Source organism: Tenrec ecaudatus, chromosome 11 (assembly GCF_050624435.1).
Source record: "Tenrec ecaudatus isolate mTenEca1 chromosome 11, mTenEca1.hap1, whole genome shotgun sequence".
In the NCBI taxonomy this organism is placed as follows: Eukaryota; Metazoa; Chordata; class Mammalia; order Afrosoricida; family Tenrecidae; genus Tenrec; species Tenrec ecaudatus.
Window position 1 is genome coordinate 86,372,710 of NC_134540.1, and position 12,601 is coordinate 86,385,310.

Here is a 12,601-nt window from a genome sequence, read left to right on the forward strand (position 1 = left end):
TCTGCTTTACCAAGCACAGCATCCTTCTCCAGGGACTGGTTTCTCTTGACAACATGGCCAGAGCAGGGACGACAAACTCGCTGTCCGTGCCTCTAAGGAGCTCTCTGGCCACACTTCTTTCAAGACAAATTTGTTTGTCCTCTTGGTAACCCAAGGTACTTTAATATTTTTCTCCAGCACAATTCAAATACATTGATTCTGCTTCAGTCTTCTTAATTCAATGTCCAACTTCCACATGCATATGAGGCTATTGAAAATATCATGGCTGGGGTCAGGCACATCTTAGTCTTCAAAGTAAAAGCCTTTCATTTTCAGTGCTCTGAAAAGACATTGTGCAGTGAATGTACTTAATGCATCTTGTCTTTTGATCTCGTCTACTGCTTCCATGAGGACTGATTATGGATCGAAGCAAGACAAAATCCTTCACAATTTCAATGTTTTCACCATATACAATGATGTTACCTACTGGTCTAGTGGTGAGGGTTTTCTATGTAATCCATACTGAGTTGTACTTTATATTGAGTTATCTTTTGTAAACGTTTTATTAGGGGCTCATACAACTCTTAACACATACATCAATTGTGTAAAGTACATCTGTACATTCATTGCCCTCATCATTTTCAAAGCATTTGCTCTCCACTTAAGCCCTTGGCATCAGGTCCTCTTTTTCTCCCTCCCTCCCCGCTCCCCCCTCCTTTATGAGCCCTTGATAATTTATAAATTATTATTTTGTCATATCTTGCCCTGTACGACGTCTCCCTTCACCCCCTTTTCTGTTTTCCATCCCCCAGGGAGGAGGTCACATGTAGATCCTTGTAATCAGTTCCCTCTTTCCAACCCACTCTCTCTCTACCTCCCAGTATTGCTACTCACACCACTGGTCCTAAAGGGATCATCCACCCTGGATTCCCTGTGCCTCCAGCTCCTATCTGCACCAGTGTACATCCCCTGGTCTAGCCAGACTTGCAAGGGAGAATTCGGATCATGATAGTGGGGTTAGGGGGAGGAAGCATTTAGGAACTAGAGGAAACCTGTATTCTTCATCGGTGCTACATCGTACCCTGACTCACTCATCTCCTCCCCTAAATCCCTCTGCAAGGTGATCTTCAGTGGCTGACAAATGGGCTTTGGGTCTCCACTTCCCCCTTCATTAACTATGGTAAGATTTTTTTGTTCTGATGATGCCTGATACCTTATCCCTTCGACACCTCGTGATCGCACAGGCTGGTGTGCTTCTTCCATGTAGGCTTTGTTGCTTCTGAGCTAGATGGCCGCTTGTTTACCTTCAAACCTTTAAGACCCCAGACGCTATCTCTTTTGATAGCCGGGCACCATCAGCTTTCTTCACCACATTTGCTTATATGAGGATGGAGAAATAGATCTATGTGCTTATATTTATAGGTTTAGTATTAAGGTGGCGGAAGGACATTGGGTCTCTACTCAAGTACTCCCTCAATGCAAGAATACTTTCTTCTATCAAATTGGCATTCTATGATACTCACCTTCCCGACACAACTGCTGAAGACAAAGCAGGTGAAAAGCAAATGTGGTGAAGAAAGCTGATGGTGCCCAGCGATCAAAAGAGATATTGAGTTATAATCCATACTGAAGGCTATCACCCTTGATCTTCATCAGCAAGTGCTTCAGGTGCTCCTCACATTCAGCAAGCAAGGTTGTGTCATCTGCAAATCACAGGTTGTTAGTTGCACCCTCTGATCTTGGTGCCAAGTTCTTCACATGAACTAGGTTCTCTGTGATTTGCTCAGCACACAGACTGAATAAGTATGGGAAGAGGACACAACCCTGTCGTACATCTTTCCTGATTTTAAACAATACAGTATTCTTTTGTCCTGTTCTTACAACTGCCTTTTGATGCACCTAGAAGTTCCACACGAGCATAATCAAGTGTTCTGGAATGCCACTTTTTCTCAAGGTTGTCTATAGTTTATGACCCACACAGTTGAATGACTTTGCATAGTCAATGAAACACAAGTAAACACCTTTCTGATATTCTCTGCTTTCAGCCAAGATCCATGTGACATCAATAATGATACCCCTTGTTCCACATCCTCTTCTGAAGCCAGCCTGGCAACTCCTTTAAAATGTATGGCTGAAACCATTGTTGTATTATCTTTAGCAAAATCTTTCTTGCATATGGTATCAGTGATGATATTCTATAATTCGAGGATGATGTTGGGTCACTTTTCTTTGGAATGGGTATAAATAACTTTCAGTCAGTTTACCAAGTAGCATTCTTCCAAATTTCCTGGCATAGACTAGTGTTTCCAGTGTTTAATCAGCTTGTTGAAACATTTCAATTGGTGTTCTATCAATTCCTGGAGCCTTGGCTAATGCTTTCTGTACACCCGGAACTTCCCTCAGCATTGGCTCTTGTTCAGATCCTACCTCCTGAAATAGTGGAATTTTGACTCGTGTTTTTTGGTACAGTGACTGTGTGCTGTTTCCATTTCCTTTCCATGCTTGCATCATTCAACATCTTGTCCACAGAACTTTTCAATATTATGACTCAAGGCTTGAACTCTTTCCATTTCAGATACGCTGTGCATGTTCTTCCCTTTGGGTTTTCTAATTCTAGGTCTTTGCACATTTCATTATGATGTTTGGCTTTGTCTTCTCTAGCTGTCCTTTGAAGTTTTCTATTTAACGCTTTGACTTTATATCTTTCATTTGCTTTAGTTACTCTCTGATTAAAAGCAAGTTTCAGAGTCTCTTCTAACATTATTTTTGATCTTTTCTTTCCTGTGTAATGACCTTTTGCTTTCTTCATGAATAATAGTTTTGATGTCCTCCCACAGCTCATTGATCTTCTGTCAATAGTGTTCAGTGCATCCAATCTGTTCTTGAGATGTTCTTGAAATTCAGGTGGGATAAACTCAAGGTCATATTCTGCCTCTCATGGACATGTTTTAATTTTATTCAGCTTTAACCTGAACTTACATATGAGCAAATTGATCTGTTCCATAGTCAATCCTTGGCCTGATCTTAGCTGCTGATATTGACCTTCTACATCAGTGGTTTTCAGCCTTACTAATACAGTGACCCTTTAACACAGTTCCTTGTGTTGCGGTGACCCCCCAACCATAAAATTATTTTCATTGCTACTTCATCACTATAATTTTGCTACTGTTATGAATCGGGCGACCCCTGTGAAAGGGTCCTTCAACCCCCAAAGGAGTCGCAACCCACAGATTGAGAACCACTATTCTACATCATCTTTTCCCAGATGTAGTCAATTTGATTTCTGTGTATTCCATCTGGAGTTCATGTACATAGCTGTCTTTTATGTTGTTGGAAAAAGATATTTGTTATGAACAAGTCATTCATTGGTCTTGCAAAATTCTATCATGCATTCTCTAATTTCGTTTCTATCACCACATCCATATGTTCCAACTACTGTTCCTTCCTCTTTGATATTTGCTGTTCCCCAACCAACTGCAATTAAATTGATTCTAACTCATAGTGAGGCTATGTGACAAGGTAGAACTGTTCCTTAGGGTTTCCAAGAATGGAACTCTTCATGAAAGTAGACAGTTTAATCTTTTTCTCATAAAGCAACTGGTGGGCTTGACCCTCAAACTTTGTGGTCAGAAAACAAAATTTCATTATGTAATCAATCACTGAGATATTACTTTAAAAATTAGTAATATGAATGAAATTTAGACTACTGGTAAGAGGTGTACTGACCCAATGAGAGACAAGAAAAGCATATAAATTTCTAAGCAGTGAATTTTGGATTTTTAATAGTATTCTAAAACACTCAAACTCACTGCCATCAAGCGAATACTGATTCATATTGACTCTATAGGACAGGGTAGAATTGCTGTTGTGGGATTCTGAAACTATACTGTTTATAAGAGTAGGAAGCTTCATCTTTCTCCCTCAGAGTTGGCTGGTGTTTTTGAACTGCTGACCTTGTGGATTGCAGTGTATAATCACTTTGTCACCAGGGCTCCCCAAAGGATGCTTAAAACAACGATTACATTTATTCCCTGTATATCAGGTAATAACAAGTAAGATCCAATGATATATAAAGAAGCTTCAAAAAGTTCACAAACACAAAAATGGAACTAAAAAGAATGGAATTTTCCCATGAACTTTTTGAGGCCCCCTTGTATACAGAATTAATGAAAAGAGCTGCAAACAGCTCGAAGAGATTACACATGGTGTCTAACACATTTGTTACTATTTTTATCTTTGGGATTTAGGAGAGTTAATTTAGAAAGTCTAAATTTCTAGGTAGAACAACACATCATCACCCTTCATGTTATTGGTCTGCTTAAAGAATGCTACATTTATTTACTCTTGAGAGCCAAGAAAGTCAATGAAGAAGAATAAAAGGGAAGTATAAATAGAGAATCAAAACCATCATGACTATTGGCAGGATCATATACATTTTCTCAAATGAGAGGAAGAAGCAAGTCCACCCTGGCCCTTCACAGTTCATCAGTCCCAATGACTGAGGAGCAAGCTGACCACACTGACCATCAAATACCCACCCAGTTGCCAACAAGGCCATTTAGACTCACAGGATTCAGTCCAGTCTTACCTTCCTTGTTCTCAGGCTGACGTACTCGAAAGTTGGCAGAGCTTCCAAGTAACAATAAGAAGAGGCCAAGAACAGTGAGGTTGGCAAAACAAGCTGATGTTCCATTCGACTTCCCATTTATTTGATGAATTACACCAGTAATATTTTAACAAATAAACTGAAAATTAAGCCTGGTGTGGGGGGCATTTGCAAACAGACCTAGTTATTTAACTGATTATTTCAGCATTTCGCAGTTGGGATATGTAATTGAAAACCCAACTTTTTGGAATTAGAGGAAAGAACTAGGAGGTAAAGGGCATTTTTAGAGGTCTAAATACAGGCATGTACCTATGTAATTATATTTATATAGGATGGTGAGGAAATAGATCTATGTGCATATATTTATAGGTTTAGTATTAAGGTAGCAGATAGACATTGGGTCTCCACTCAAGTACTCCCTCGATGCAAGAACACTTTGTTCTATTAAGGTGACATTCTATGATGCTCACCTTCCTGGCACGATTGCTGAATACAAATGGGTGCATAAGCAAATGTGGTGAAGAAAGCTGATGGTGCCAGATATCAAAAGCTATAGCATCTGGGGTCTTAAAGGCTGAAAATAAACAAGCAGCTATCTAGGTGAGAAGCAACAAAGCCCACATGGAAGAAGCATACCAGCCTGTGTGATCATGAGGTGTCGAAGGGATCAGGTATTAGGCATCAAAGAACAAAAAAATTATATCATTGTGAATGAGGGGGAGTACAGACTGGGGACCCAAAGTCCATCTGCAGGCAACTGAACATCCCTTTACAGAAGGGTTAAGGGGAGGAGATGAGCCAGTCAGGGTGCAGTGTAGCAACAATGAAACATACAACTTTCCTTTAGTTATTTAATGCTTCCTCTCTGCCCCCACTATCATGATCCCAATTCTACCTTACAAATCTGGCTAGACCAGAGGATGTACACTAGGACAGGTAGGAACTGGAAACACAGGGAATCCAGGATGGATGATCCCTTCAGGACCAGTGGCAAAAGTAGCATACTGGGAGGGTGGAGAAAAGGTGGGGTGGAAAGGGGGAACCGATTACAAGGATCTACATATAACCTCCTCCCTGGGAGATGGACAAAAGAAAAATGGGTGACGGGAGACGTCAGACAGTATAAGATAGGACAAAATAATTATAAATTATAAATTATCAATGGTTCGTGAGGGAGGGGGTCAGGGAGGGAGTAGGAAAAATGAAAAGCTGATCCCAAGGGCTCAAGTAGAAAACAAATGTTTTGAGAATGATGATGGCGACAAGCATACAAATGTGCTTGACACAATGGATGTATGGATCAATTGTGATAAGAGTTGCACGAGCCCCTAACAAAATGATTTAAAAAAACCAAACTTTTAATTTTCAATACCCTATCTGCCAATGGAATCCTTCCTGAATGGTGATAACCGGGACTGTAGTTGGGGTGGTGTTGGCAGGGGCGCTCCCACCGCAGGGCGTCTTTGCAGTTATCAGGTGGACCTGGCACAATGGCAAAGCGCGCAAGTGCGGAGTTAAAATTGCAGTGGCTGGGATCAGAGGGGGCCCCCGTGGCGCAGTGGCTAAAGCGCTCAGTCACCAGCCCCAAAGGTCAGCGGTCAGCAGGGGTAAGAATATGGCAGTTAGATTAAAGCCTGGGAATCCTATGGAACAGTCCTAGAGGGTCACTAAGAATCGGAGTCAACGCTAGGACAACGGGTTTCTGCTTTGGATTCAGGGTCCCAAATAGCACTAGGGTCTGAATTTTTACAAGAGTTTAAGGGTAAGTCTTCAATTCGAACGTGGGGGCGGCGCATCGGGAAGTGGCTCAAAGCACTGCCCCCCAATATAAAGACTCGAGTCTGTTCTTCCCGAACGCACGAAGCTGCTCTCGCGGAGGAAGAGGACGTAGCTTTCTGGTACGTTTCTGGGGCATCACCCGCCCCCCCCCCACATCCTGTCCCCAATCGCTAAGGGTGTGCCCCAAGGCCGCGGATACCTGTCGGACTCAGCTCCATCCCGGTTAGAGCTCACCTTGCGGGGCGGGGAAGCGAGAGCGGCCGAGCCGCGCCGCTCGCCAGCCTCCGGGAAGGCGTCTCGGGTCCAGCCCCGCAGTCCGGCAACGACGCCCTCGGGGAGGAGGCGCGTCCTCCGGGCCCAGCTCTCCGGTAGCCGGGGTCCACGCAGCGGCGGCGGCGGCGGCGGGCGGACACCGGAGTCGCCCAACGCCTCGCTGCTGAGGGGTGGGTGCAGCGGCGGCCGGAGCCCAGTTCTCCCTCCACCCCAGGAGGACGGCCGCAGACCGTAGCGAACGCGCGGGCTTCTCCGGCATTCCTTCCAAGGTAGCGGGCGCCGCCCACCCGAAGGAGGGAGGAGGAGGGGCTCCGGGCCCCGCCGCCGCCGCCGCCTGCCGCTGTCCCAGGAACACCGCCGTGCCGTGTGCGCGCACAGGCTGGTGCAGATCGCCTATAGGGAGTCGCGGCCCCTTTAAGAAGGCGGGGCGTGCGGGGCCGGTGGGCCGGCGGGCCGGGAGCGGTGCATGTCGGTACTTGTAGTTCGCTGTGCCCAACCTGTCATCCACCTTACTCCCCGAGCTCCTCCCCAGGGGCGTGTGGCCGGCGAGCCGCAGAGCCGGCTGTCAGGAGGACGCGCTCCGGAGGGGCGGGCTCAAGGGCACCCCCTCGGCCGCACACGCGAGGACCAGGAGAAAGCTCCGGGAAGCCCGGGGCGGGAGGTGGCCGCTTGCGCCTGCGCAGAAGCGCCGTCGGGGGCCGGAGAGAAGTTGGGGGAGCGTCCGAGTGAGAATGGTAGGTGGCCCCGTAGGTCCTCGCCGCCCTTTCGGATTCGGCCCCGCATTTTCCACTCTCACAGCCCGAACGGCACCCACGGGTTGGGCGGCGGGCCTGGTCCACCGAGCACGGGCGTCTGGAGAAGGGACAGACGCGAAGGTCAAAGGGAGGGGCCGGCAGGGGCCTGAGGGAGAGGCCGCGAGCCCGGGGGCGGGCGCCCTGGCCTCCCCGGCGCGGCGGGACCCTCCTCGCGACGCCCTCGCGGACCTCTGCAGCTGCCCCCAGCGGCATGCACGGCGCGCCGGCTCCCGGGCGAGTGACGTGCGGTTCAGGAAACGCGGATTAACTCCCTGAAACTTGTGAACGCATACCTAGTTCTGATGTGGTCCTTGGGGTTGCTAGGAGGACCTGGGCTGAATCCGTTTGCCTCTTTTGTGTGACCGCTGCATGCACGTTTCTGTGGAGCCTACATGTCAAATTCCATACAGCCCCTACCAGCTTGGCTCCAACATCTTACATTTCCAATTTCCTTTCATCACCACCTCCGGGCAGGGAGGCCAGTTAAATCCCACCGTGAGCGCCCCTGTGAACTGAAACCTCACCTATTTTCCTTTCAGTGGGAGAGTTGGAAAGAGAGTGGAAAGTACAGTCACGGAAACGATGTGAAACACTCGGTTTTAAATGATGGCACTCTTGTTTACCAGTTCTCTATTTATCAACTCCACTCGAGAAAGAAAAAAGTTTTCGAAAACAATCTTTCAGTGATCTTATAATAGAATGGTTTACAAATCTCCCACTCCCAGTCTTTTCGTTGTTGTCGATAAGTTTCCTGAATGAGGCATAACTTTTATTGAGCAGCTAGCTAAACGATCCTTATATAGCAAGCATTCTTAGGCACATGTGGGGGACTGTCAATTGGACATGATGACAATTCTAAGAAATTACACAATCTATGGAGAGAGACAGCTAGTAAATCCAAATGGCCATATTGCAGTTTGGCCAGAGCTTTGTTGACGTTAAGAACCAGGTATAGTGGGCATATCCTGGAGGTGCCCAACAAGCTTGCACAGAGGAGAGTCAGGGGGGTATCAGGTGCATGGAGGAGGTGACTTCCTCAACGGAACTGCAAGGCAGCCGGGTGAACAAGGAGAGAATGTTTCCAGCAGATACACTGTACGGAGAGAGAAAAATGGAGAAGACCACGCTTCTGAGGAATTGCTAATAATTCAGTATGGCAGCCCTGGTGGCATAGAGGTTATACGTTAGGCTGGTAACCACAGGTCAGCAGTTCAAAACCAACCGCGGTCCGCCATAGAGAAATGGGGCTTTCTACTCCATATAGAGTTACAGTCTGGGAAATCCACAGGGGCAGTTCTACCCTGTCCGATAGGGTCGATCTGAGTCAGCATTGACTCATGGCAGTGAGTGTGGTTTGGTTTGAGAGCGTGGGACTCAGCGTTGAGAATGTCGAGTTGTGTGAACAATGCATGCAGTATGCACAGAATGCATACTGTGTTGACAAGTGTAAATTTTCCCGGGAGATAGTGAAAATTGTTTAAAAAGGAAACGATCATATTTTGTTTTTAAAAGCCTCCTGTCAACAAAGCAGAAATGGAATTGGAGGAAGACCAGCAATAATCTAGGCAAGAAGAGATGGGGGCTTGAACCAAAACCTCGTCTGTAGGAATCGGGGAAGGACGGGAGGAAGAGGTAAAGACTTGTAAATAGTCAAGGCAATCGAATCAGATCTATGTGGAAATAAAGAATACTGGAAGTGGAGAATGAAGCCAGCTCTTCACTGGGCCCCTGAGTAAGTGCTGATACGACTGATCAAACTGGGAGTGTCGAGGAAGAGTGGAGCAAGGCCATACAGTGAGGTAAAAATAGAGGGATTATAGAGTACAGGGGGTATATCTTGATTAGGACCTTGGAAAGGGGGTTTCCAGAAATGTACATCCATTACTTTGAAGCTATGGTAGGAGATGCCTTTCATCATTCACTCGGTAAATTTGTATTTGGATGTTCTGCGTGAGATACTGGGGATTTAATGGTGAACAACGTAAATGTGATTTTAGAACTCATGAAGCTGATGACCTGGCAGGGTCGATAAAGCATTAAGCAAGCTTCTCGTATGAGTTGGAATCAACTCCATGGTGTAGTGAATTTAGGTTTTAAGTTTTATTCCATGACCTTGGGTTAAGTGCTCAGGAGAACCATAGGTTCAATGAAGTTGTCTGGTGGTGGTAGGTAAGTGACTGTTCCCAGATGCAGAGGAACTCAAGGCTTAGCCAAAGTAATAAGGTACGAGCTGAACTCTCAAGAATGATTGGGAATTAACAAAACATAAATGGAAGTGGATGGAGCACCCCAAAGTGTGCGGACTCCAAGCAGAAAGAACAGAATGTGCCAAGGCCCTTAGATGCAAGGAGATGGTACATGGCAGGAACTGAACAAAGATGGAAGCTGCTGCAGCACAGAACAAGGGGACCGGGACATGATGTGAGACTGGTGAGGAACCCAGAGCCAGACTGTAGAGGGCTTTTAGCACACGTTACGCAAGTTTCTGCCTTTGACCTAATAGTAATGGGAAACCGTTGGAAGGATCTCAAATAGAAGAGAGACATAATAGACTAGTGTGACTGTTTAGAGAGAAGAGTGAAGAGATGAAGACAGAACTTCGGGGATGGAAAGAGAAAACCGAGAAGGAGAGAGAAGCTAGAAGACAGGAAGAGGATAGAGTGTGGAGGAGGAGGGAGGGTTTGTGGTATGTAAATGGCTAAAAACATTCAGACTTTAGCAACCTTTTGAAGACCTAAGTCAAACAACAGTTTCTATGGTATGTGAAATCCCAGAACCAGAGCCAGATTTCATCAAGTAAAGACCGTTATCTCTAGTAACTCCACTTTTCACAGGAAATGGGTGGGTTGTGTATGAGCTTAAAAGGGATGCAGTAGCCAGAGACTTGTAACCATGAGAAGGGCTTGACTGTATCATTCTGCAGAATCAATGGAGGTGCGGAAGAGTGTGAAAAGAGTATTTGAATTCTACTGTTCCCTCCAAGACCACTCACTCACTCACTCACTGACCTGCAGTCATTCTGACCCTTATAGGGCATTAGGAGAACTTCCGTGGGGCTCTGCTAGAGTAGAGTGCTTCATCTCTCCAGCCCCAGCCTGCTGGATACCAAACAAAGATTCCAAGTGATCAATAAGTTTATAAGGAATTTAACCAAAATGGTTACACTATCAGCCCCTTGTAAATTGGCCCCAGGAGATTTTTGTTGTATTACTGGATATACTCGAGTATAAGCCGATCTGAATATCAGCCAAGGCACCTAATTTTACCACAAAAACTGCATTAAAAATGTGTAGAAAAACCTCAGTTTATACACGAGTGTATACGGTAAATTGTCTCTGGAAAAGCATTCTAAAAGCAAACGCTTCTCATTTTGTATGTGGGCAGTCTGGGTGCCCAGATTGTATAAGGAATATTAAGCCCTGTCCCTAGCCTCTCTAAGAGCCGCCCTTCATAAATTAATTTCCAGGTCGTGGTAAGCCTCAGTGAGAGTCATCAGAGCTTGATGAGTAGGCACTGATCATGCCAATCTGTATGTCTTGTTAATTTCATATGGATGTAGTCCTAGCTAGCTGGACCTGGAGTTGTCTTCCGGCTCCTCTTTTTTTTTTTTTTAATTTTAACTTCTGAGACCTTTTTTCCTTGTAAGGAACTGTATCCCATTTTCCTCTCTAACAAATTGCAAGTCTCCGTCAGTTTTGGACATGAAGAACATAGTCTTTAGATTTAGCTATCGGTGACTATTTTAATTTCCCTTGGCTCATGGAGAATCCTGTATGGAATAACAATATATTTTATCCCTGTGTTGATCATTTCCTTGCTCTTTATTTTTGCCGGAAACCATTAGACCTCATAGCTGCTGTTGCCTATCTAGAAACAGTACATTAGTACCAAAGTGAGGTTCAAGGTTGCACATCTATGACAGGCAATTTGATTAGATTGAAGAAGAATCTTTGTTTTTCTGCTCAGTCTGTGACTAACATTCAGAACCAATTTGAATGATATGGATCCATATACTCCTGCATATATTTGTCTAGAGTTTTTAAAAAGTATTCTCCTTTATACTGTGGAGATTCTATTAGGAGAGTCCTGGAGATAAAGATGAGCTTCAATTGGGAAAAATAACTAAAGATCGCACATAGCTCCCTGGTGTCTGACATGAGGCCATCAACTGTGTGATCATTACCTAGTTACATTGCCTTGCTGTTTAATCCTGGACATTCCAAATGTGCTCAGTTGGATTTTGTTTCATAACTTATAACAATTTAAAAAACCCAGCTTTCATGGCTATTTCTATAATGAAATTACCGTGGCTGCCCCTAACAGTCAACCCCTGTGGATATTGCCCGCTTCTGTTTTAAGGTTTTTGAGATAATTCTTGACCTTGACCCCTTTCCCTCATAGGGTGACTATCTTTATCTTTTGCTCCACTTACTGTCAAAGCATGTAGGATCTGCCCTTAGTTTAGTAATATTTGATCTTGCCAGGGAGTATAATTTTAAACTGTTAAGTCTAGTTCTTTCCTAAAGCCAAACTTTAGGAAAAGAGTATGTAGGATCTGTATTCCATGTATTACTCTAGAAACTAGGCCAGTGGTTGACATACTACGGCCCACAAGGTGGCCGCCTATTTTGTTGTTGTTGTTAATAAAGTTGTTGTTGTTTTTTAAACAGAGCCACATCCATGCATCGATGCCTTGTCCGTGATGGCTTTCATTCATCAATGGAAGTGTCGAATGTCTGTGACAAACTGACCTATAACTTCAAATCAACTCCAAGCTCACTGCCATCAGTCGATGCCGACTCTTAAAGACCCTATATAGTAGTGTAGAACCATCCCTCTGAGTTTCCAAGGCTCTAACTGTTTATGAGAGTAGAAAGCTCTGTCTTTCTCCCCCGTGGAGCTGCTGGTAGTTTTGAACAGCTGACTTTGTAGTTAGCAGCCCAGTGTGCAACTAGCCACCAGGGCTCCCTGTTTGGTCTATAAGTCAAACATTTATCACTGAGCTTGTGAGAGTAAGTTTGCCAATCCCTGATCAAGATCGTCTGTTGTTAACCTGATTCCCATTATCCTTTGCTTGTTGCCCTGTCTGAAGGATCCCCAGATGGGCTTCCATGGTATGTGAAATCTCTGGAAGATTTCGACAAACCAAGAGACACCTGTGTGTACCACA

General features: G+C 45.0%; 2 protein-coding genes across 8 annotated transcripts in view; one reads left to right on the forward strand and one right to left on the reverse strand.

The window, feature by feature from the left end:
- Positions 1-6,909, reverse strand: part of SLC9D1 (solute carrier family 9 member D1) — a 103,022-nt gene extending 96,113 nt beyond the window's left edge. For 2 of the 3 annotated variants that reach the window (XM_075563390.1, XM_075563392.1), the window contains exon 1: positions 6,599-6,909. The gene's annotated coding sequence lies outside the window, so the exon portion shown is untranslated. Of the gene's footprint in view, positions 1-6,563 lie in introns of all 3 variants that reach the window. The other variant, XM_075563391.1, reaches the window with a different exon arrangement.
- The window catches only part of DCUN1D2 (defective in cullin neddylation 1 domain containing 2), a 51,765-nt gene continuing 45,596 nt past the window's right edge, over positions 6,433-12,601 (forward strand). The window contains exons 1-2 of one of the 5 annotated variants that reach the window (XM_075563395.1): positions 7,151-7,371; positions 8,944-9,063. Coding sequence is in view for 1 of the 5 variants with exons in the window: in XM_075563393.1 (XP_075419508.1) it covers positions 7,369-7,371 (3 nt within the window). In the remaining 4 variants the exon portion in view is untranslated. The other 4 variants (XM_075563396.1, XM_075563393.1, XM_075563394.1 and 1 more) reach the window with 4 other exon arrangements.